This window comes from Battus philenor, unplaced genomic scaffold (assembly GCF_028537555.1).
Source record: "Battus philenor isolate CCGP_79_NKW_IND1 unplaced genomic scaffold, ilBatPhil1.0.hap1 SCAF_22, whole genome shotgun sequence".
Taxonomy (NCBI): domain Eukaryota; kingdom Metazoa; phylum Arthropoda; class Insecta; order Lepidoptera; family Papilionidae; genus Battus; species Battus philenor.
The window spans coordinates 1,772,141-1,799,709 of NW_027181685.1; the positions used below are offsets into that span (position 1 = coordinate 1,772,141).

A 27,569-nucleotide genomic window follows, 5' to 3' on the forward strand; every position below is an offset into this window, starting at 1 on the left:
TCTAGCAGAGGTATTCCCTGACTTAAATAATAATAATATTTATTTTTACATACAATAATAATACAAATTATTGTATTAATTTGTGAGACACTGACTTCAGAACTAGAACTGTATTATAAAAACGAATGTCCCAATTTTAATACAAATCTTGGTTTAGTGGTCAAAAGAATTAATCATATAATATTAGAAGATGATAAAGAGAGCACAGGAAAAAGAAAGTAGAAGAAGCAAAATGTTGATGCAGATTGAGTCAAAATTGGTTTGATATTTGATAACGGTTTTGACTTTAATCTACAAGGGTTACAATTGACAGTAAATTTGAGAAAAGAGAGTCTTGGAAAGGAAGAATTTGCAGATATTATGATGCCTAGGAATATTATCTCCACTCAAAGAGTTCAAAGTCAAGTAAGGACTATCAGTGATCATTTACTCAGTTTTAAAATACTTGAATGAAGCTATAAAAGACTTGCTGTCTAAGTTAGATTGAATAAGAAAAGAGGTATACGTCGTCCAAAAACAGAAGTATCAAATATTGATTTGTTTCAAATGAAAAAGAAGATCATAGACAACTTTGTAGTTATATCTCCGTTCCTTAAGATTTCTAAATCAAACAGCAGCGTAAGGTGATATTTTGTGCGTTGAGATGTGTTTTAAATATACATATTGTTCAGGGTAAAGTGAATAGCTAAAGGAACAGAAGTAACTAAGCAGTAGATGAATAAAATGACGCATTGGTGTCTTGGAAATAAAGAAGAAGGTTCGTTAACTAAATAGTAAACTAAAGCCTCTATTTATCTAGAGTTAAAAATCACACCTTTTAAATTTTAAAATACTTTAGCCACTTTGTGCGTACGTAACACGACACAGGTAAATGTTGTTGTTCAGAGTAGAATGAATGTTTCAAGATCAAATGGTCTACTAGCTTTGTGTTCATGAGTATTATCAAGGCGTGGAGAAGATGGCTAGGAACAAGACTTCCTTGCCAATATCACAAGACTAAGATGATTTAGGATTCCTTGTCTAAACAAAGGATTTTTCCTTTGACCGTTTTGTGCGGTGATGATAACGTTACTCATAAAAGTCAGACCGACTCTGATCTTTAGTCAAATATAGTAATTGTCAACTAAACTACATTATTAATAGAAATAAATGTAACAAATTGATACCTTTTTTATTTTTTTATTGGAACCGGTAAGTAATGTTTACATAGGTAATTAAACGGTAAGACATGCTTCATTTCCTTGTATAACAAAGTTCTTTTGTTATTTTTAGAGAGAATGAAAAGAAAATTTGAATGTAATGTTTTTTTTTATTTATTAAGAAGATCTTAACTTGCAGTTAATGCATCTTCCTGGTGTTCTGTAATACGAATCTCGCACCAGCTTTGATACCTTCCCAGGTCTCGAAGCCAGCTTGCTCGATGAAAGCGGGATCAACTAAGAATCCGTTCACACTTGTCGCTTGGTTCCTGTAAGCGGGTAGCTCATACGTGAAGGAGAGAGGAACACCCACAGCTTGGACGTAGTCACTGCAGCCTCCGGACACAATGTACAAGATCATACCTATGTTACCAACTCTGTAGTTTGGTTTTGAAGGCCACTTTACAGCGTCAATAGCTGACGCCATCCTCACACTTGCAACGTTCAAAGACAAAGCATTGGGTGGTAGGACACCATTTCCATATCCGTACAGAATCAGACTTCCAAAACTGTGCACATCGATGAACATCTCCAAACGGTTTTTGTATTCCTGTACGATGTTACGGACTATCGCGGACTCGGGCTCGGAGAAAGCGTGGCGGCCGTGGAATGTCTCACTGCAGGCCGATCCACTGGACGCAGTGCCGAAGTTGAAGTCGAAGTTTCGGTTCAGGTCGACTCCCATGCAAATGTTGCCAACCATGTGACCGGTGGAACGGTTCTTCCTCCAGAATCGGGACTGTAAACAAATTGTGGTTTTATCCTCATGTACCTTTTAATTGTATTTGAAAGTAAAAGGTCTCATTTATATCCTACCACTTTGGCCTAGGTAGACAATATAGGATAACGTGTGAAAAATAAATCATTGAATAACCTGATAGGTCTCTTTGAGTATTGTCTGTCTATTATTTCTCCTTCCTTTCCATTTGTATTGTTGCCAAACCCTGGTCATAGATGTCGTTAGTTGAATGTTTTAAAAATATTTTGTTAAACATTATGTGCATAGTTCTGCACACGAGGTTCGAAGGTGTTAGGGACGCATGGAGGTGGGTTCGTTGCAGATTCCGTAGCATTTGTTTGAAGGACATTTTTAAAGTTCAAGATTATTTAAAAAAATCATAAGTAGACAAGATTTTAATACTCGAAATATATGTATTATATATATACATAAAAATATTATATGTATATACAACATATAGTATTGGTTAAATACGGGACGCTTGCACCATTGAATATCAGCATATACTCTTAGTTGTTAAAGATAATACAACTTTAGATTATTCCAACAACGTCGATGCTGAAGCCAAGCCTTTGCGACGGAAATCATCTGCTACCTTGGTTTAAATACTCTCAAAAAATTTGATTTGCGATATATATCGCCACATATGTGGCACCTCATCATTGGGATTATCTTTTTAACAAAAGGCCTATCACGAAGCAAGGGAGAATATTATATTTATTACTAGTTGATCCCGCAAACGTTGTTTTGCAAAAAAAAATTGATATTTTAATTTACAAATAAAAAATAAGGGTTGATCGTAGAGGGGTGAAAATTTATGGTTGTATGTATTCTTGTATGCTCTATCATAAAAAATAAAAACAAAAAATTTCGTTAAAAAAAAAAAAAAATTTAAGTGTGAACAACCTTTATCACTTAGGGGTATAGAAAATATATAGTAGCCGATTCTCAGACCTACTGAATACGCATATTAAATTTGGTAAAAATCAGTCAAGCCGTTTCAGAGGAGTTCGAGTTCGAACACCGTGACACGAGAATTTTATATATTTGATTAAACTTACATTAGTGTGAGAGAATTCATAGCCGTCTGGGTTTGCAATGGGCAAGATGATCCAGTCGATTTGGTTAACCAGATCTCTGTCGGTGATTTCGACGACCAACCTCTTGATGGCATACAGTGTCGCGGGTAAAGTAACCCATTCACGAGCGTGAAGCAGGGATTGAACCATGATCACTGGCTTTCTGTTATCCTGAAAAAAATATTTCTCTGTGATTTACAAAACACTTGTTAGATCTCTAATATTTACTAGAGTACATAGGTTTCTTCTAGGTAAGTATGTACTGTCTTAGATCATGTCATCGCTTAACATCAGGCGAGACAGAGGTCAATTTCTTTGCCTATATACAATGAAAAATATACATTCCATTTTTGGGACATAAATTACTTTTAAGAATAATTATTAGTTTGGATTATGATATTAATATAAATTAATTGTAAATAGTATAAGCATAAACTCTTGCCAACAATTAAGTTACTTTTTACATGGAACCTTTAAAAATATATTACTTAATGTATAACTTTTTTATATACATATATTGACTACTGTCTGTCCTGACAGATTTTACACTACTCTAAGCTCTTCGATATTTTATTCTGATTTTCGAAATTGTCTAAAAAGGTCTGCAATATCGATTATTCATTCGAATAAATTTTCCTTAAAATGTAAACACGTATTTTAGTTTAATAAGTGAAAACCGGAGTTCCGGTAAAGTTCCGGAAGTAGTAGAGCGCAGCTCTAAGCGTATTCTGAATATCTCGTCGTCAACTCGTCATAATGAAATGAAATGTAAAATAAAAAGGATAAAATATCACAAAAAAATTTAAAGCACGTAATGTCATAAAGTATTGGCCTGTCGAGTTCTTGAAAACTCTAGAAGAATATTGAGTATTATAGAGCATTTTATTATTCATTGAATGTAAAATAAACCGAATTAATTTTGTGTTAAAAAAAATTGACCGATATTGTTTTTAAAGAAGTGAAATTTTTGAAGTAAACTGTCTAAAATTTCCAGTCAATTTCTTTTATTTTTATCGCACATGTAAAGTACATCTAGTAGGTGTTAGTACATTTACGAAAAAATGTGAATGAAATCGGTAAAGTCATTCATGACATATCATGAACAACGGATATTTATATATATATATATATATATATATATATATATGGCGATCTTTGGGGGATATATATATGGTTTACAATACGTATATATAGATATACGAGTATATCTGTATATACGTATATTAAACCACTTGTTCTCCAATCCGTTCATTTTTAATATACATATATAATACTTGATTTTAGTTAGGAAGGTCGATATTACTCGAGTCTCACCTGGAAATTAGACGTGGAGATTCTCAGGTATTTAATGTCGCGTCCTTCAAAACTCTTCCCTGCGTTCACGACAGTCACAGAGGGGTATTGTGCTGCCAGCTGATCGAGGTAAGCGTTGACCTGGAAAATAAAATAAATACAATTAAAAAACTTTTAAGTTAAACTGTTTTTAGATACCCATATTGAGGTGGTTGTGGAAAAATAAGTACCTAGTCCGCCATATTGGAACGGCATCCATCTTGAATTTTAAATTTTGACATAATCATCGTGTTTTACTAGTGTAGCCCTTTCATTTGATACCCATATTGAGGGGGTTAAGGAAAAATATGTAATCCGCCATTTAGTATCGGCGGCCATCTTAAATTTATAATGTTATTGATTTTATTATATTGTATTGTCATCTAAATTAAATGTGTGTACCAAATTTCAGATCAATCTGACAACGGGAAGGTGCTTAATTTCAATTTCTAATTTTGACCTAAATAAATTCCGTACGGGTCGAACTAAATAAAATCGTTTAAAAATTAAGGGTTCTAGAAATGATAAACAACGTAATGTTTAAGTAGTAAGAAAATTCCGTACGGGTCGAACTATATAAAACCGTTTAATAAATAAAATTATCCAATGCCATATAATCCATTTCTCAAATCATTTGTGTACATCATGTGTCTACAAAAGTCTTTAAGAATTCTAATTACAAATGTTTTTAACTTTGATTCTAATTGTAATTATCATAATAAGCTAATGATTATACACTCAAATGAATTTTATTTGTGTCTAAATTAAACGTGAATGTTTATATATAAGGATGTTTATTTCGAAAAGGCAATTGATAAAGAAATATGTAAATACAAAAAAAACCTGTTTAAGTTGGACATATATAGATCTTAGATCTTTTTATTTATTATAAGGATCTATATTCCAAAGACAAAGTTCCTGCGTTTGTTTTTACCCTAAATTTTAATGTTACTGAATTTTTATACACAGGTGTTTGCATGTTAGTGTTTAATAAATATCTTAATCTATTTTAACGACACCATAACAATGTCCAGTTTTTAAATTTACGTATCGATTGATAACGACATACGAGTAGACAACAAGAGAGAGAGAGAGAGAGAGTAAGAGATTCAAGTAAAAGAGAAAGTAAGAGTTGTACATTAGGTAAATAAAAGATGGCGGTGTATCTGAATATCATCTGCACTATTAGATTATAATAACACTATTAAAAAATAACCGGAATATCATGTATATGTATCGATATATTAAATATGCATTGAAATGTTGTAATGTATGAATATTAAAAGTTATCACATTTTTGATAAATGTTTTATACCTCTGCAAAACGGTGGATTTTGTCGAAGGTAAGTCGGCCGTCGGAGAAGTTGCTGCGCTGTGAAAAAGCTGCAAGAAGCCTCTCTTCTTCTTCAATAGCCCTGGTTACAAAAATTAATTTATTATTTCAATCACTTACTAAATAATATATTAAGTACATTTAATTCATAATGTAACAGGCGGTGCAAAAGTAATGTCATAATTTGAACTGGCAGCCATTTAATTTTAAATTAAATAAATAGAACTCTTTTGTTGATAAAATTTTACTTCAGGGTGTATGATTGATGAATTTTAATAAAATGTATTATCTTTAAAGACATTATTCAACTTAAAATGAAGATACATAGGTTAGAGAAACTTATTCTGTTGTGATGATATTTAAGGTTACACTATTTAATTATATACATTTCTCTTTGTTACATATAATTAGTAAATATTTCGTTGAAACTAATATTGGAACATTCCTGCAAGGAAGTTAGATATAGGTCCATTTTTATTGATCTTATTGTAAATAATTATAGGAGACATGTATTATGTCTAAAATTATGATCATGATAAAACGACATAAGCACAGTAAAAATTTCGGACTGAGCTCACTCTGTGTTTGGCACTAATCGATGTAACATAACTCCTGAGGATGCCCCGTGGAGGTTTGAAACCCATGTTGAGTGGTTTAACGGTGGCAGTTGTGTAATTCGCATTGTTTGCCGCATACGCATTTATCAGCGAGCTGGCGGGCGGTGCACTTTGTTGCACGACTACCACTGCATGTGCGGAAGTGGCTAAATATTAGTCCTTTTCTTACTTAGGATGGACTTCCGCAAGGTAATGTCTGATTGCATTAAACATAGTAAAAATATTCCACTTACTCTTTGATATTTTCGATTTGAACTTCGAACTGTGCTCCGGCGTCAGTGACTGTCTTCTCGAAGACGGAACGCAGTGATCGAGGAACGAGAACCATACCAGGTCTGTTCAGGTTAGCATAAGACCATATGTCTATTCCAAAGAGACTTTCCATCGAATTGATTCGAGCGGCCTGGTCTTCATTGAACACGATGACATTGTACAATGCATGTCTGAAATCATATTTAATTTTAACGTATTATATTTGTTTTTTATCTGAATAAAAATCCAGTGAACGCGAGACTTTCCTATTTTATTTTATTTATTTTAATATTCTTTATTGTACACTCTAGGAAACATTTAAATAGTGTCATAATAATAAACAAAAGAGTACAATGGATGGTCTTATCACACAAGGCAATCTCTTACAGACAACCATAGTATTTAAAAGGTAGAAGTAATAATAATGGGTATGTATATTAATACTAAGTTATAATACTTATTATAAATATAATATGATAATAAATAAAAACATAAAATTGATTTGGATCGCAGTTGTGTCAGAAAGAATAAAGAAGCAGAGGATGGGAAAGAAATGAATTAACAGATAAATAGTCATATGTCTAGTAAATATCTCTTAACTATTTTCTTAAAAATTGGTAGTGATTTAGCACTTCTTATATTCAACGGTAAATTACTACAATCTAACCGAACATCGCCAACATGAACAGGTAACAGCTTTCAAAAGTCTGACTAGGTGTTGGAACTGAAAAAAATTCTTTGCGACAATAACAGCCCATAGATTTTAGTAATTTTCATCACCGGAAATGTGGTTAGACGGATACCATAGTCACAGCACCATCCGCAAGCCTAAAGCCTATAGTCCGGATCACGATCTAAACCACTATAACAGTAGCAATATAGAAGACTGGAAACTCGGTTCAAGATAGACTACTAATGAGTAGTAAGATATACGACGCTAGTAAGAGGAAGTGCTAATATCAAAAATAGTAACTTTATCAACTGAGATTATTGTAACCGCTACTGTCAGTAAATATATAAATTAAACTGTAACGTACTATTCATTAAAGTTTATAATTGTCTGGCAAGGTATTGGCGCTTATGTTAATAAAGATTAGACATTTGCTCACGGAATTTTTGACCATAATATTGTTTTCTTCCCAGTGTTTCCCAACGAGGGGCCCACGCCCCAGATCAGGAAAATTTGATTGTTAAAGCACCAAGACTAAACACAAATTTAACCCTTTCGCTTTAATATGAAAATTATACGTTACGGGTTGAATGCCAGATTTGGTTGCAGGAAAGAATAGAAGAAATCAAGTCTAATAAGTAAAAAGGAAAGCTGCCAGATCTTTCTGGGTTACTGCCATAAGGTAGTAAATAAAATAATAAAAAGTAATAAAACGTAGTAGTAATTTTAAACAAACAACGTAATAAAATATGATTAGGAATTACATGATAATACTTTGATATAGGCATGAGTTAAAACAATAAAAATTAGAAATAAGAATATAGGAAAATTTTAAGTAAAGTTATATGTAGCACCCGGCGGTAAATATTGCATAACGACTTTAGGAAAGAGACAATCAAAACGTCACACAGGTAGTGTGGGATAGATATAGTGCTCTATGAATCCGCAATTAGGCGGTTGTCTCTTTCCAAAGGTCGATGTGCAATATTTATCGCCGAGTACTTTAAATAAATTAAAAGTATCAATCCAGAAGGAACGGTGAAGGATAAGAGGCATGGAATGAAATATTAAGAAATGAAAAGGAATGTAAAATAATGTGACGGATAAAAGAAGAATTAGTAAGATATATAAAGAAGAAGGTTAGAAGAGTGTTAAAGTAAAAAAATAATGTGAATATATTATTAAGTAAAGTTGTTCCTGTGAACCCAGGTCAGATTCAGTCAGGTTGTACAAGAGGTTCCCCAATAGGGGGGTATAAAATGTGTGTTGTATAGGGGGCGTAAGAATTTTAAAAAGCTAAGGTAGCACAAAAAGGTTGGATAAAACTTAGTTAACACGACGAGAAATAATTATATTGTTAGCAGATGCAAAGAAAAATCTACACCTAATAGTAAAGTAAATTCGACATTTTTTTTATTATTACATGATTTAAACATTATTAATTGTTTACTAGCGGAATTGTGGTCAATTCGAGCCTCATTGGAACACTCAGCCACTAAACCAGTCATGAAAAGGACAATGTTCAGGATTTACGAGATCAAATTAGAAATAAAGTGCGAATTTACACGATCAAGCGGATATATGCTGTGCACATGTTAGGAAGAGCATATGTCCACTGGGATCAAGGTTCTAAAAACGTCAACCCACATGGTGAAGAACAAGAACAACCCTTGTGAAGGTCGACCAAATATGTTTACTTCATCAGTAGATATCAAAAAGAAATAATAGTAACAATGACTTGAGAAATTCATAAGAATTAATATTGTAGTAATGAACTAACTATGAAAACTGCCTATACATACATATGTGAGTGTATATATATATATATATATATATATATATAATTCCTTGTATGGCTTTGTAAATATAGTAGTTTTGGGAGGAACTTGTAATTTTACATTAGATGAAATTATTTATAAAAAATTTGAATTAAGTAATAGCTCGAAAATTTGTGTATTATATATATAGAATTGTCACTGTTCACAAAAAAAGTTTTGAGAGGATGGGCAGCAGCATTCTCTGCGTCTAATATCAGACTGATCACCAACACGCCTGCTAAGCGTGGTGATTATTATATATCCTCCCATAGATATCTCTGGTGGAGGCTTTAATTGTGGGAGGCTATGTTTCAAATTACCATCGATATCTGCTTCGAAAATTGTCTTTTAAGCAGCTATCGATGCCTTTCTAGCATTTTACACTCTTTATTGTCCAAATAAATAGTCAAAAAACTTACCCATCATACTGTTCATGTTTGGCTAGCGCCAAGCAGAATGCCAGGGAGAGCAGGAACGCAACTTTGATCATTTTGACTGGGACTCTCGATCAGCAATGCCCCAAATGTACCGGCCGTGAAGCTTCCCCGCTTTTTATTACTTCGTCAATAGGTAGTTAAAGATAATAAAACTGATGTGACCAAAATCAATAATCAGTACATATCGGTGAGTGGATTAAACCAATATTATTTTATAGATGAGATTAACCGTTATATTTCTACGATAAAATTGTTTCAACAGCTGTATTAATTTATAGATATATAATTGAATTACAAATTATTAATTTTCTATAGAGATACCTTAACTGATGAAGATAATTTTTGTGAGATGATGCACCTAATAATTTGAAACGAAATACAAAAAAAAATTATGATTATTTTATTCATTTATATTTAGTTAACAATTCCGAGATCAAAGCAGAAATGAGAAGAATCATCATCACTGATGAACTAGTGGCAGTATAGCATCCCTCACAGAAGAATATTGGAACGGTCACTTCTCTTTGCAGTTTAACAAGAAAGTCGTGGAATATGTAACAAAACAGAACGAAACAGAAGTAGGATAAAAATACAGGCTGAAAGAAACTGAAATGTATAAGGAAAGATTTTGCACTTTACATAAGCTAGAATAAAATAAAAAAAGGTTTTAATCAATGGAAAATTGAATAGAGATAATAATAAAAATGAAAAAATGTAAATGTGTAGTGAAGGATGAAACATGTAACCTGAAGAGGAGAAAAGAAAGAAACGAAAGAGGAGAAAGTGAAAATAATTGTGTAGGATGATATAGAGAAAGGGAGAAAATAATAAAAATAGCAAATGAAATTATTGAGAAACATGTGCACAAAAATGAAATAGAGTAACAAGAGGTCTTCAATAATATAGACTATGTAAATCAAGTAAAATCACAGACGCTCGAAGAATTGCTCATCTCAAGTGGTTTTGCAAGAACTAGTGGTCATTAGGGCCTAAAGATACTCGTGTTTGACCACAAGCCGGTAGACGCGACGTGAATATGCTCTGCACCAGGTGGATTGGTGACGTCGTTAATATGATGTAGATATGGGCAACGCAGGTCACCCTGGCTAGGAAGGCTTATGTCGGCTGAAATGAGAGTTATTCTGAAAGAAATTAGGATCAGATTGAGCTTCTTTAATAGCATTCTTCAATTTAAAACCACTTGGACTCCAAATTCGATCTGATCTAAAACCATCCCAAAGTAAACTCAGATATTTTTGTGTCAATTTCAAAATATCTTTGGTATACTAGTAGAGTAATCGATTCCTAAAATATATTATCATTTAACCAGTGAACTGTGGCGCTCGTATTTAAAAGTGCGCACAGTTTTTGGTCGTCATAATCGAGCCATGACGAGTATATTCGTCAATCACACAGTAATTTGCGCTGATAAGTTATTGAATGAAGATAGTTTTGACCAATATCTATATTAGAACTATATTTCACTGTTTTTTTTTACTAGTTCAGGAAACTTGAAACCTAGTTACGTTTTAACAAGCGACTTCAAGGTGTCATTACAAGTTTCCGCCTTTAGCATAAATATATACATTGTGAGGACGTGTAAAAAGATCACAATTCTACATAGACAAAAGTTACTCAATAAACTGTATAACACATACAGGATAAGGAACAAAGTAGTACAATTTAAGTACATTTAATGATGCCCCAATACAATAGATGGCGTTGGTGGTCGATTAAATCGCTATTATGAAACGTTCTGTCTTAGAGCATATAAGGTGAGGAGATAAATATATATGTTATAGAAATGTATGTACGTTTATGTATCTTTAAGTATGTACGTTTGTTTGTAAATAGGTATGTTTTGTACACGTCAACTATCCATTATTAGTACTTCTACCTTTTCTATTCTATGGTTTTCTGTAAGAGATTGCTTTGTGTGATAAGACCGCCTTTTGTACTTTTTTTGTATATAAGTATAAAACTATTTAAAGGTATCCTAACGTGTACACTAAAGAATATTAAAAATAAATAAAAAGTTGTGAGATTTTTAACAGTAATAAATTCTTCGATATCGACAGATGGTTTTAATTACATATCGCCATAGACATCCTAAGTTACTAACTTTATGAAGCCTAGAAAAATGCTTATCTAGTATAGTACTAGTATGGAATAAGATAATGATTTATCTTCCAAAAATTGTACTATGACAAGTAAGGTGAGAAAGAGATCTAGGTAACAACAAGTACACATAATACCTGAACCCTTTAGGGAAACATTACTTTATATGTTGTCATGCAATAAGATATGTGGATTTCATACTGCCCCTATACAGACCTTTTTTTATGGTCCCCGCTGTTGGGGACCTCTCGTTCCCCTATCTCGTGTGGGACGGGGACTTTTTATTTTTAGTAATTAATTCATATTTTTTATTATTATCATTCTTCTCTTTTATGTATCATCTTATCTGTCATACTGTTTCTTTCATTCCACAGTTTTCCCAGTCTTTCTCTTTCATTCCATCAGCCATACATTCCTATACAGGCCTTACCTAGTGTGGGCAACAACAGTTTTCATGTTCGTCCACATACATGTATTCTTTTTTGTATGCATTTATGTGCTTTGATACGTAATTTTATTATTATTATTAATTTTTGTATGTACAGTCAAATTAGTTCTTATAGCTATTTTAAAGCTATAAGAATATACGACTTATTTTTCAATTAAAATTTTTTGCCTAATAGTGCAGCCAATTTTTGGGATAGGCTTATGTCCAGCTGTGGAAGTTTTGCGGCTGTAATGGTTGTATTTGTTTATTTACTGGACACTAGGATTACAGTAGATCTTACCGATTGAATAAAATATTCATCATAATACAGGGTGATGGATAGACAGATCCAAATCCTCTTGTTTTTTCTTTATTATAATTAAAATAGTTTTTATTTAAACAAATAATTAGTACTCGCTTGTTTGTGAGTTTCTTTCGCCACTGCTTCCAATGTTATGTAATGCTTTCCAGAGAGACAGTAGTGATATTAAACAGGCAATAGCGACAGGCGAAGCCGAGGATCGGCCCTCTACGACGCTCTTATGTCGCAATGATAGGCGGGTATTATCGACAAAAGACTACCAAAGTCGAGGTCCCTTCATAAGGGTACCTGGTCACTCCATACAGCTTTTATTGAAAAGATATAAGATCCTGGCGGCCTTAGCTAACTTAAAAGAAGTCTATCTAGACTCATTCTGTGCTTTGCCATTTCCAACCCGCGAAATCTGTATATGCCATTTGAGCACCAGTGATATTTTGATTCAAAAGAAGAAACATGATTGGAGAAATAGATAAAGAGAAAGAGAATCAATTTTTAATTTGTTATTGTTTAACTATGTCCTATAGATTTAAAATAGTACCAGTTGGAAGAGGCCTGGGCCCAGCGTATTCTGACAACATTAATGTATATCCATCTCATGGGTAAAAGTGTTGTGCAATTGTTGTTTCATAATCTTGTCTTTTTTTATGGCCCCCGCTATTTGGAGCCTCTCGTACCCCTTATCTAGTTTGGGTCAGGGACTTTATTTACACATAATTTTTTTTAGTTTTATCTTTATCGGAACTCACTTTCATACTTCTCAATTTTTTTTATTCTTTCCTTTTATCCTTCACAATATCTTGCAATTTTTGTTCTTTTATTCCTCCTTGCTTTCATCGCCTTCCTTTTCTCATCTTTTTACTCATAGGTGGATAGGTACATTTTTATTTTCCAATCTTTTTCTTTATTTTTTGATATTACAGATTTGTTTGATTTGAACTTTTTAATACGTTGCTCGACTTGTCTTTTATATTCTATTATTATTTGATAAGTTCGTTTTCATGTGCATTTATTTCATTTTTGGTTTCAGTTTTTCTATTTGGTCTTGTCATCATTAATAGGTTATTAAAAGATGGAATTTTAAAATTATTTTTCGTATTTGGATTACGTAAAGATGGAAAAAACTTCAAATTTCGAGGTAAATTCATATGGGTTCCTATACTATAATATCTCTATTATAAAAGGTTGTCAAATATCTCCCTTCCGCCTTTTTGTCTTTTGAATTTCGCGGCTATGTATAAAGCGCTACAGAGCTCGTATCTGGCAATACTATACATAATTTAAAAGGTCTTGACATAACCTACAAAACGACGCTATGCATGATTAGTTTGGATATTGCGTTCAACCGTTATAGACGTGTAAACATGGAGTTCACTAACGCCGAAATTCGCGCTATTTTAAAGTTTTCCTTCGTTAAAGGCAAATCCGCTAGAGAAACGTTCCGTGAGATTTTTTGGGGGATGGTACTCTATCACTTCGAACCGCGGAGGAATGGTTTCGACGATTCAGAGCCGGCGAAAACGACAACATGGATAAGCCAGCCGGCGGAAGACCTGTGACGACAAATACCGATCAAATCATGGACTATATCGAGTTAGACCGGCATGTGGCATCTCGTGACATCGCCCAGGAGATGGGAGTTAGTCACCAAACCATTTTAAACCATCTGCAGAAGGCTGGATACAAAAAAAAGCTTGAAGTTTGGGTGCCGCATGATTTTACGCAAAAAAACCTTCTGGACCGAATCAACGCCTGCGATATGCTGCTGAAACGGAACGAACTCGACCCATTCTTGAAGCGGATGGTGACTGGCGACGAAAAATGGATCACATACGACAATATCAAGCGAAAACGGTCGTGGTCGAAGGCCGGTGAATCGTCCCAAACAGTGGCCAAGCCGGGATTGACGGCCAGGAAGGTTTTGCTGTGTGTTTGGTAGGATTGGAAGGGAATCATCCACTATGAGCTGCTCCCATATGGCCAGACGCTTAATTCTACCATCTACTGCGAACAACTGGTCCGCTTGAAGCAGGCGATCGACCAGAAGCGTCCAGAATTGGCCAACAGGAAGGGTGTAGTGTTCCACCAGGACAACGCCAGACCACACACTTCGTTGATGACTCGTCAGAAGCTACGGGAGCTCGCATGGGAGGTTTTATCACATCCACCATATAGCCCGGACATAGCGCCAAGTGATTACCTCCTGTTCCTGTCCATGGCGAACGCCCTTGGTGGTGTAAAGTTGAACTCAAAAGAGGTTTGTGAAAAGTGGCTGTCCGAGTTCTTCGCAAATAAGGAAGGGGGCTTCTACGAGGGAGGTATTATGAAGTTGCCGTCTAGATGGAAACAGATTATCGAACAAAACGGCGCATATTTGAACTAAATCCGATCACTGTAACACTTTTTATAAAGTATTGAATAAAGAGCAAAAAAGCGGAAGAGAGATATTTGACAACCTGTTATATATTGCTATACTTTCTCTTTTCATTCATAAAAACCTTTTCCACTTCCTGAAAAAGATTCTTATGAAATTAGAAATCTGTAAGTAGTTTCAGCCTATTAACGCCCACTGCAAGGCTTATATCGACGAGGGTATTTACCATAAACGATACATTCGGCAGGTGGATTGGCAATTACAGTATATTGTATATTGTAGGTAGAGAACGCTGATGCCCATCCTCTGGAATTTTTGAGCAATGGCAATCCTATATTTTGATGCACGAATTGTGAATTACATTCCGGGAATTGAACCCGTGACCCACGATCGCAAGTGTTTAGTTCTCTACCACTGGGCAACCACTACTAAATTTAAGTATGCAACTATTTTTCTATACCTATCAGTTACTGTTTAGATTCCACGCTTGTGGAGCAAGATTATGTCGATCATAATTTTAGGAATAGAACGTTCACTAGTTGACATAGGCCACCCTATATACATACAGGATGGTTTAAAAGCGGTCTGAACGCAGCCTGATTTAAGAAAAAAAATATCTATTGTCGTAATGTTAGTAAAGCTTCACTTCTTATCTCTAACATTTTAGCCTCAGGATGTTCTCTGCTGAACATTCCAATAACCCTAGTTGTGAGTGATTTGTATCTGAATGTTTTTGTGCTGGTGAACTTTCGTTTTCAGGTACTGAGGCATATTCGGAGTATAGAGTTAATACCATAAAATTATAATTTTATTGAATAGTCATAATAAATTCAGTTTTGTGGATATGAAAGATTCTTTTCAGCCTACAGAAACCTACTACGAAGCATAGGATTTGCCTAATTATATCTGTGGGGGAATGTACCATAATCGCCATTCTTAGCAGGTAGATTGGCGATTCCAGTGCCTTATTATGATACTCAGAGGACGTTGCTACCAATGCTCTATAAATTTGTTTGTAAACAGTGGCAATTCTATATAATTAATACAAATTTTGTTAATTATTTAAGATTGTATTCCTGGAGTCAAACCCGCGACTTGGGATTGCAAGGTAGTCCTCCTACCGCTGAGCTACTAATCTTAAGTGACTTGCCAAACATCCTGTATATCTATGTAATAACAACGTATTAATCCATCGTTCTTTATCGTTGTATAAATCATTGATATTTTAATTTACTTTATATAGAAGCCGACTTTGCGATTGACTGCCGAATTATGACGAAATATTTCATTATAAACTTTATTGAAGATGATAAAGATATATTTTATTTAAATTTATTAAACGGTTTTGTTTAGTTCGACCCGTACGGAATTTATTTGTTTATTTATTTGGGTCAAAATTAGAAATTGAAATTTAAGCACCTTCCTTTTGTCAGATTAATCTGAAATTTGGTACACATGTTTAATTTAGATGACAATACAATATAATAAATACAAGAACATTATAAATCTAACGTGGCCGCCGATACAAAATGGCGGATTACATATTTTTCCTTAACCCACTCAATATGGGTATTAAGTGAAAGGGCTACACTAGTAAAACACGATGATTATGTCAAAATTTAAAATTCAAAATGGACGCCGTTCCAATATGGTGGACTAGGTACATATTTTTCCACAACCACCACAGTATGGGTATCAAAAAACCGTTTAACTTAAAAGTTTTTTAAATGTATTTATGTTTACAGCAATTACAATTTTCGATAATTGTTTGTTCAGTTTCTTCAGCTTCGGTTAAGTATTGTAAATACGAAGAAGGTTCAATGGAACGAAGTTCAAAAACTCACAGAGAAGCTTCAACACGGGCCGCTATGTATAACTTATTATATTAGATGACTGCAGTGATATTAGATCGTTTCGGTTGACGCTCCATGGGGAGATTAGGTTCAAGCACCCCCTACTAGGGGATTTTGGTTTGTTTGTCTATCATCAATAATACTCGCTTAGGATTCTGATATAAGAGAACTCAAGAAACCGGATATCAGAAACGAAATCGGATAGTAAATCATAGTAGACATTTATCCCGATCATACTAGATAGCTTTGATGAAGATTCTTCCGTCAGTTCTTCTCCTAGCTGTAACTCTTTCCGAAGTGGAGATAGAGATATCAACCAGGCAATAGCAACCGGCCAAGGCTAGGTTCTGTCTCCTCGTTGAGGCGCAAACAATGCGAAACACAACTACCACCGTTAATATACTCTACACGTGTTTCACTCCTCCACGGGGCATCCTCAGAAGATGTTAAACCGACCAATGCACTCGGTGTTTGGCACTGTTTTCTATCTTTCTGTTCTTTTATTCTATAACTCAGTCTATTTTTCTCTTCCGCTGTAATATCCTTTCATCCATCCTCAATTACTGCAGTTTAGTTTATTTATAAAATTTATATATATCACAGCTTTTAGAGTTAATTTTACATCTTATACCTATATATCACAGTACTCTTATTTCTCTTATTTTCAATATTAGTATTTACATGTTTATTTCTATTGTAACTTACACTGTTTATTTTTGTTTCTATTTATTACTGTTTTGGCTACTATTCTATAGTTTTTCAATAGTATCATAGCTTGATAATTTTGATGTAGTTACGTAACTTGGTTGTTATGCCGCCATTGATTGATATTTGGATATAGTCTGTAAGATAAGGTAATATCTTTATATATAAAAAATAATAAATCTTGATAATAAATACAGTAGATATATTTTGAATGGATAGCAACTGTACAACAGTCTAATTCTACTTCTAAAACTTCGACACTAAGTTGACGTATTCCAATTTGCATATAATTATACCAGGTATATAATGCACTGTTGTGCGAAAAATATAAATTTTGAAATCGTAATAATATTTATTATACAATCAGATTGACTTTTATAATTATATATTTACTATGAAAATTCGGTCTTTGATTTTGTATATGGCGTATAGATTAAAAAATAGAGTAAACGATTTATTTGAATGATATTTTAAATGAATATTTGATTTTAATAAAGCTATGAATCTCTTTTTTACCATACACACACACACACGCACACACGCACACACATATATATAGGTGTATGTTATTATACTAACCCTTTGCACTCGGAATGCCAGCCCTGTGGGCATGAAGTTTTATTTCGGCAATTCGTAATGCAGACATTGCAGGCATGAAAAACATGACACAGCGCGTAAAAAAACAATAAAAGGGACGTTAACTTGTAACAAAAAAGATCCTTTTTGGTAATTTTTTTTTTTGGAGATTTTAAACGGCTACTGTGAATGCATATATATTATACAAGGAATGCGCAATAAAAAATAAAAATAAACCCATAACACATGTCCAATTTCGAAAAATGTTTTTGCGGTACATACGCAACGAAGTCTTCACACAGGAAACTACTTTAAGCGATATCACACTCTAGAAAACTATAAGATGTGAAATTTAATAAATTCCCCTAATAAATTTAAGTAAATTATATATTTCATTGTTTTTTTTTTAACTAAAGTTATCCATTGATTATGTTAAAATATTTATGTCATTATCGAATTGTAAAAAGGAAATGTGAAAAAATTTCCTAGCGCATAAGGCTATGGATCATTTTTTGTGTGATTCGTCCTAGACACTAGATAGACCATCGAAACAGTTGAGGTTGCAGGAAGACGCTAAATACAGACAGCAAGCAAGACTCTTTTTAATATATATATACATATATATATATATATATATATATATATATATATGTGTGTGTGTGTGTGTGTGTATGTATATAAATATATTTTTAATTATAAAATTATTCTAGCTGTAGTGGCCGATATAATGTAGCGTGATTAAAAAAGTAGTATGTGTAAAGTGTGACTTATATATATATATATATATATATATATATATATATATATATATATATATATATATATATATATATATATGTATTCGAATGTACGTATACCCTAAACTGCCCTCTCCTTCATGTCTCTCATCTTCATTCAAAGGTTGACAGGTATAGATCGCCTCGAGCGATAAGACTGCCTTTTGTACCTTTACATAAATAGTTTTTTTGTTATTATCCATGGTGTACAATAAAGTGTAAGTAAATATATTTAAAAATTACGTAAAAAATTTCTTACGAGTGAACCTATTACACATAGAAACACATAAGTAAAGTATTTTTAAAGATATCTATTGCAATATTGAACAATCTTTGCAAGATATATAATTTCAATCGATTTTAAGCAGTTTTTCGTTAGTAATAGAGTATATTTTTGATTGGTTTCACTTCACTGTATACAACGTCTGGGGATTTTATTTATCAGATGCAATATAATAAAAACATGTTTTCGTTCAATATTAGTATACTTGCAATTATGAAGGTCTTCGCTTTGGTTCTCTTCTTGGCTGTGGCATACGCAAAACATGAGCAGTATCAAGGGTTAGTTTTTTTTAAATTTAATTTATTTTACTAGAACGTCATAAAGTTTTTTACTTACTTTCCTTATCTGTATTAAGATTTTTTTATATTCTTTTACTTTATAGTATTATTAAATACTTTAAAAGAAAAACTTTCGGAGTTATCTTGGTTTAGTGAGTAACGAAGAAGAAAGAATCGAAACAATGTATTGAATCCTTAGACGACCACTGCCCAGGTCCCTCAAAGATATCTATACCATAATCGCCATGCTTGGCAGACGGGTTGGCGATGTGTGGTATTATAGTACTCAGAGGATGCTGCTGCCTATCCTCTGGAAACTTATTTATGAGCAGCTGCAACCCTGGGTAATTAATGCACAAAATTGTGAATTATTTAAAATTGTATCCAAGGAATCGAACCCGCGATTTACTATCGGAAGTCACATTTCTAATCGTACTTGGTAATAATCTATTTTTTATTAAAAAATTAAGAAAAAATTAATCTTTTTAATACTGAAACTTTTAACAGAACTCTTATTGATCTCTAACTACGAGTATATATTTTTTAATCTACTTTATTTTTGACTCTACTCTGCTTCGCAAGGTATTATAGCTGTGGGGATATATCAGGAATAAATTCCATAACAACACATATTTTAATAAAGTGTAACAATATAGTTTTATAGATATACACTTTATCAGTTACAGCCTAAATGAAATCAAAATAATCAGGCGACATCACTGCCAAGGATTCTTGTCATTTAAATATACGTTTATTAAATAATAGGCAATTCCTGTCAATTTACTTTTAAAATGCGTTTTGAATTTTGTTAATTACCATTAATTTTGTTCAATAATGTTTACGGAATTTTATTAAAAAATTCTATATCCGTTTATTACACATGTATTAGTGACTTTTTCCAGTGTACATTTTTGTAGGGTCAGTTTTTCACGGTGCCTTATAAAAACAGTATAAATGTTTTTGAATTTATTGTAATTATTGTAAACGTACTTAATATTATGATAAATATATTGTGAGGACACTGTAAGTACATTGACCTCTTTAAGCCGCATTTCCAGGAAGATTCGGCCCTAGGCCGTAGATAGCTAGAATGGTTTTATTTGCAATATAAATATATTTTTACTATCCACACACTAATTCATAAGAAATAATAGTTTAAATCAGAGTTCCCCAAACTTTTTCGTCTCGTAGACCCCTTGCCATGTTTTACCGTGTTGAGTAGACCACCTACTTACCTGATATTGATTTCCTGTAAATTTCTAACTGTAGTGAAGTTTAGTGTAAAAAACTTAAAATAAAAACGCATGTTAATTTATACATTTATTAATTGAATTTAAATTAAAACTACTTAAAATAAAATTTTGTTTCTGTTATGTAAAATATACGTAACATTAAATAAACATATAATAAACTATAAATAAAATAACATAAGCAATAAGTCAATATTTTTAGTGAAAAGATGAACCTGATGCTTTAATAATAAATTATCAACATTTGGCGTCAATTTTGTAAGGGTTAATCTTAAATCTCCTTGGCTAATGATGTCCAGTCTGTGGACTCCCATTTTCATTTCATGGACCCCCAAATTTTTTTTCGCTGACGTAGACCCCTTGCAGGTTGTCATAGACCCCTAGGGGCCGATATAGACCACTTTGAGAATCACTGGTTTAAATAAATGTGATATATCGTCTGAACAGTACAATTTCGAAAAGATTTTGGAGAAAGAATGGCTTCGCTAAGTATTAGGTTTATCAAATTTATATAAACTTTGATTTGTCACATATTTACTGACTTCAAACTTATAACGGCTGCAGTTAAAGGCAACATTTATGATGTCCACTGCTGGAGATAAACCTTCCCATAATTTTTAGAATTAAGATAGATTCATGGTTTCCAGTTCAGAACTTTGAGGCTTGCGGCAATTTTTCAGCGTATTATATAGCCCGTCCTATTGTGCCTTCAGTTTGGGCTATGTCGATTATTTTACTTCCTGATAGGATATGATAACCATTTTCATAGTTTATTGAGCGAGCTCCCTGATAAGGCCTTATTTAAACCTTTCCACTCCAAGGCTGTTTTTGTTTTTATTCCACCAGATCCACGCTAAAATTACGTTTTTTAACTTTCAGTGTTTTTTTGTGTATTTTGTAAAAAAGAAACGATTTTTTTATTTAATAAACTTTATTTTATGAGTAATTACATGATACTATATTATAATTCTTAATTTTAATCTTTATAATCCCTTTTGGTATGGTATTTTTCGAAACAAATCCCAGGATGAAGCGAAGGTTTTGTCTCACATGTTTTGCAAAAATAGCATGTTTCTTTTTTAATTTTCTGCAAAAAGAAGCATTACACCATGTCGAGTATCACTCGACAGTGGAGCTTGTGGAACAAAATCAATGTCGAGTGACACTCGACATTGGAGTGGAAAGGGTTAAACAGTTAATAGAATATACCTAAATGTCATTACATTTATATAATTAACTAGCTGATCCCGCAAACGTTGTTTTGCAAAAAAAATTTAAGTTTTTAATTAACAAATAAAAAATAAGGGTTAATCGTAGAGGGGTGAAAATTTAAGGTTGTATGTATTTTGGTATGCTGTATCATAATAAAATAAAAACCAAAAAATTTGTTTAAAAAATAAAAAAAAATTAGGGGTGGACCACCCTTATCACTTAGGAGTATGGAAAATAGATAGTAGCCGATACTCATACCTAATGAATACGCATATAAAATTTGGTAAAAATCGGTCGAGCCGTTTCAGAGGAGTTCAAGTTCGAACACCGTGACACGAGAATTTTATATATTAGATGTAAGTAAAGATGTTAGTTGAGCGTTCTATACTTTTAATATTACAGGTGGAAGTCATTCTTTGTGAGACCATATGACAGAAGTCAGTTGCAGTATTTGGGTTCCTTGGCAGAGAAGGGTTACCTGGACATCTTAAGCAATGCGAACGTTGGTCACGAAGGTGTCGTTCTCGTGCGACCGCAAAACGTGGAGAGAATTAAGAAAGTGTTTCATGATGAGGGAATAAATTTCTGGGTACACGCCGAGGATGTAAAAGCGTGAGTATTACATATATTTTGTACTGTTGTTTTATAGGCCTGCGATTAGGTATACCGACCAAGCCAAGGTAAGTAAATGGTTGGATGCGGGTGGTGTAAGACCAGCCAATGTGATGATCTTTAAAGCCTGGCCGTGAGCGGCTATCGACTCATGGTGATCCAGGTTGTTTTTTTCAATTCAATTTACATTGACTCGTTATTTTTCTAAAAGATCTGGTAGCGGTTGAAAGTTTTGTATCTTCGGTGTTTTAAAAAAAATAAGTATTGTTTTTTTTATAATAATTTTAAAGCACCTGGCTCTATCTTCTTGAAACAATAGGACTATATATTTTACATTCGTATGAAGTTTTATTTTAGATTGAAGCATATATAAGTAAGCAATAATATCAACTGTAAAATAAATTCATCTGTGCGCGCATATGGTAGTCACTTTTTAAAGAATGAGAGCCGGTGGTGGTAGAGTTTCAAATATCTCGTGTCTTAATAGTCATCATTATTTAGATGATGTATAACTCCACCGCTGGACAAAAACCTGACCTATAGATTTTGAATTAAACACTCTGGAAGCGCCATAAGGCCTCAACAAACATCTGTTCTACGGGCTATCTGATATTCTGTGTGCATCTTGTCAATTACGTCCTCTACCGTATCATCGCTAACACATCGGAAGCCAGACCGTGGTGCATGCAATTACTTGCTGTACCTTATACTGTGGGCTTAGAGTGGCTTGCGAACTGGCAGGAGCATTGCTTGCGGCAACATCGCTTCCCTTTTGAAAGAGGAGAGCCGCCACATTTTGGGGTTTTGTTGCAAGAACCGTGTACCAAGGAATGGGGATAGGAAATGCTGGGAGTATGATAGAAAATATGAAAGATAAAAGAGGGGAGAAAGAGAGAAATTGTGAAGGATGAGAGAGAGAGGGTGAAAACAGGCAGGTTTATATCCCTGTCTCAAAACCATGACGGGGAAAGAGTGTAAATATGTGACTTCGTATCGTATCATCGACTATCGTAATAAATTTTCTGTAATCGAAGCGAATAATAGCATATACAATCTTCGAAGTTAGAAAAAAGTTCACGGATCTATTTTGCATTTCAAATTATATAGAACCCGGATAAAAATGATTACTGTATACTTAAATGGGATTATTCAATATCTTAATTACGATAAATATATATTGTTAGTTGATAGCCTAAATATAACCAATAAATTATGTGATCTCTGTAATAAAGATAAAAATCCGTATGCCAGAAAATGATAATTATTTTGTATGATTATGCAAAATACTTTTATGTTTATATTTTTGGTTTTTTTTACTATCATCTCTATAATCATAGTTTTGTAACTTGTTTTGTAACTTCTTGTAACTACATAGCAATTAAAGAATTATTTTTGAGTATTTTAACTTATTAGTACAAAAAAGTTAAGTTCTTTGAACGGTGTGTTGCCGGTGATGACATAGATCTGAGACGTGGTCGTTTACGATTATCTTCATAAGTCTATAGATCAACCAGAGAGCATAGGTCAGAGTCGTGTTCGAAACTTCGTTACGCAAAACGTATCAGGAATAGGAGATCGCAGAAGAACCAGGATCAAGGACGTAACTTGAGTAATTTCTTGTATGAAATGGCAGCGAATGTCCTATTTGCTGCCACTTCATACACAACGACCATTGGGGTTAACCACATACAGGCAGACGCGGCTCGTGTAGGCCTCCAACTTTATGAATCGAGCACAAGACTGATCATTGTGGCTATGTATAAGAAAAGTCCATGCATTGCAGTGAACTTAAAATTTATAGTGAAAATAGCTTTATATATATAAGTTGATTAAAATCGTCTATAATCGCCAACTTAAAATTAAGTTCACATTAGTTCGTAACGAGCTACTTTCAGAGAAGAACTAACTAAAAACACACTAGCGTTTGTAATTTTTTTGACGGTTATATGAACAAAGAAAAAACTGAAAATTAGAAAAATTACTTTCAGGACATCGTTATATATTATACGCTGAAATACAGTAGTGTGCTTATTTGTAAAGCCTGTACTTAATAAATTTATTGAACTTCCTGTGCCGCCGTTTATCGGCTAACATGATAATGAACCAGTAAACAGATTACGATAAAATATTTATTGTCTTCCACGTATAGAGATCATGTGTAACATGTAACTGAAAATTAAATAACAATGATAAATAAAACTGTTCGTCACCTCTGGTAAAACGAAATGATGATAAAATGTGCAGAATATACGGTGATGAAATTGTTATTAATTCGTTCATTTATATTTAAAAAATATACCCCAGTTTTTAAAATCGAATTTAAAACTTTTTTTTTGTTAATTACAACAAATAGTTCTTTTAAAATAAACAGATACGGTTATAAGATTACAAAAATGGAATTACATTTGAAATAAAATAAAAAACAAGGATCTACGACAAATAGTAAAAGCTAAAACAATATACTGCTATTATTAAACGATAACATCGTTTAATAATAGCAGAGAAAATTTATTTTAGTTTAGACAACATAATCTACAAATATTAGTAACATTGTCTGCAAATAATTGTAAAATTGTCTGCAAACATTTGCAAAATTGTCTGCAAATATTTGTAAAATTGTCTGCAAATATTTGTAAAATTGTCTGCAAATATCTGTAAAATTGTCTGCAAATATCTGTAAAATTGTCTGCAAATATTTGTAAATATAACAAAAACTATTTCCCAACAGACAATTGGAAGTCGACGATCGTGTTATCTTTAACAAGAAAAGCAATGACGAGGATGGTGAAGACAGTGAATCTGGTTCAATTTTCGATAGCTACCAAGAACTGGAAAAGGTAATTTTTAATTTATAAATAAAAATATTGATTTAATATTTACCTGCTAGGGCTGGGCAAGATGTCTAGCTACCAGGTAGTCTGACAACCCTGTTAGAGTTACCAGAAGAAGCTTGATGCAAACCGCTTCAAGCAACTATTAGGTGTCTTGTGAAACCTGTATCCTTCTGAATGTCTTTAACTTTTTCCTATAATTTCCTTCACATTATCTCTCATTCCTTTCCATACTTTCTTTCCATATATCACTTCAGTTCCTTCGCTTTACTTCCTGGGTTCTACAGTTTTACATTTATTATTTATATTTCTTTAATCTTTAGCTTTCATACATTTGTTTTAATAATCTATTTATTTTTAATTTTTATTTATCTTTTTACATAGTGTCTTTTTCTGTCGCTAATAGACATACATGCTCGGAGACGCTTATAATATTTTTTTTTATGATAATCATTTACTTTTTAGGACAATGCTTCTACTGAAATAAGTTTTAAAACAGAATCTATGAATCTATTTAATATGAATAATATAGCTTCATAGATTCTTGCCTGATTTACATCATATACATTTTTTATGGTCTTGGATCATATTGAATGATCTATAACATTACAGATTGACAGCTTCCTTAAAGAGATCGCCGAAAAAAACCCTGAATTAGTGACGCTTGTCAGCGGTACATCATTTGAGGGTCGCCCAGTGAACTATTTGAAGATATCATCATCAAAATTCGAAGATGAAAAGAAACCACTCATCTTCATCGACAGCGGTATTCACGGACGTGAATGGATCGCACCACCTGTTGTACTGTACGCTATAAACGAATTGGTAAATAATCCTGAATCCAGTCTTACGAAAAATATGGATTGGATTCTCCTGCCTGTTGTCAATCCCGATGGATACAAATACACTTTTACCAATGTAAGTTATTTTAGATATTTCATAGAAATAAATATAGTTGTTTATGTGGAAGTTTTATAATAACATGATTCAGCTACTTTGAAAAAAGAATCGACGTCATTGAGGCCTATAGACGCTACTGCAAGGTATAGACCTCCTCTGAAGATATGGGGATATACTGTTATTGCCAAGCTTGGCAGGTGGGTTGGCAATCGCAGTGTTTTATAGTACCCAGAGGACGCTACTCCTATCCTCTGAAAACTGGTTTGTGAGCAGTGGCAACCTTATATAATTAAGTGACTCAATAATGTCATCTTCGTTATATTCTATTTTTTTGTTATATTCTATCACGCTAAGTATTATAAAAAAAAAACATTTATTTTAGACGTGTCAAGTATATGAAGCTTGATATCTTAAAACAAGGTATTGGCTAACGTTGGAAAACTTAGTTCAGTTGATGAAGTCAAGTTTTCGATAAAATAAGGATTTTAATTGACATTATAATTCAATTAATTAAAGACTACTAAAGAAAAGTAAGATGAAGTAAGAGTCGTCAATATAAAGTTAAAATTTATATGAAAACCTTGAGTAAGCTAAAATTTGCCTAAGGAATACTAAATTGTGTGTCGTCGGTAAATCAGCACTACGTCTTTGAGGCTTATTTTCTAGCGCCATCTAGTAGATTTTAGAGAAAACATGATAAAACAGTTCTATATATTTAACAAAGTTCTTTAACCAAAATGCGATGTGATAATAATTGTTTGCGTTTATTTATGTTAATAATTATATCAGTAGATTAATAAAAACATCTTTAAATGCCAGAGATAATTCCATTTGAATAGAAGTTGTTTAAAAATAACAATTATTTTCAGGATCGCCTTTGGAGCAAGACTCGTTCCACAGACCAACACCTGCTGAGCCCATCTTGCCCAGGAGTTGACGTGAACAGGAACTTCGATTTTTACTGGAACACTTTCGGCTCAAGCAACTACCCTTGCTTAGACAATTACGTCGGTAGCCGTGCTTTCTCTGAACTTGAAACGAGGGTAGTTAAGGATATTGTTGACGAGTACGCTGGCAGAATGGTTATGTATATCTCCTTACACAGCTACGGCAGCATGATCCTTTACCCCTGGGGTCATGACGGTAGTCTCTCTAACCAAGCATTCGGCCTCCATACTGTCGGTGTGTCTATGGCCAATGCTATTGCTTCCAATGCTTTACCAAGTTTCCCAAGGTATGTAGTTGGTAACTCTGCTTTGGTGACTGGACAACCAGCTTCTGGAACTTCAGTAGATTACATACATCTACAAGGAGTGCCACTGTCGTATGCCATCGAACTTCCAGGTTTTAGTAACAGCACTAGAGGGTTCACATTGGATCCTAAATATATAAAACAGGTGGCGTCGGAAACCTGGGCCGGTATCAGTGTTGGTGCTACAAGGGCTGCAGAACTCTTTGGAAATTAAGATCCTAAACTACTTTGGCTATTCGTTGAAAACATGACAACGAATGTGTGTAAATGTAAAGGGTCTTTAATTTATTTTTCGAAATAAAGATATTGCAAAAATTAAAGGGTTGTA

At 33.3% G+C, this 27,569-nt stretch overlaps 2 protein-coding genes across 2 annotated transcripts; one reads left to right on the plus strand and one right to left on the minus strand.

Annotated features, from left to right (window-relative positions):
* Positions 1 to 1,225: 1,225 nt before the first annotated feature.
* On the minus strand, positions 1,226 to 6,712 carry LOC137923700 (carboxypeptidase B-like). Its single transcript, XM_068766942.1, has 5 exons — positions 6,533 to 6,712; positions 5,665 to 5,764; positions 4,332 to 4,451; positions 3,000 to 3,188; positions 1,226 to 1,938 (listed from the first exon to the last, which is right to left on the minus strand). The coding sequence occupies exons 1-5, from the start codon at positions 6,682 to 6,684 to the stop codon at positions 1,339 to 1,341; spliced, it is 1,161 nt and encodes a 386-aa protein (XP_068623043.1). The 5' UTR covers positions 6,685 to 6,712; the 3' UTR covers positions 1,226 to 1,338.
* A 520-nt stretch (positions 6,713 to 7,232) lies between these two features.
* LOC137923583 (carboxypeptidase B-like) lies at positions 7,233 to 27,481 on the plus strand. Its single transcript, XM_068766801.1, has 5 exons — positions 7,233 to 7,240; positions 22,049 to 22,258; positions 24,987 to 25,095; positions 25,702 to 26,007; positions 26,859 to 27,481. Exons 1-5 carry the CDS (start codon positions 7,233 to 7,235, stop codon positions 27,453 to 27,455), a joined length of 1,230 nt encoding a protein of 409 aa, XP_068622902.1. The 3' UTR covers positions 27,456 to 27,481.
* Positions 27,482 to 27,569: the final 88 nt, after the last annotated feature.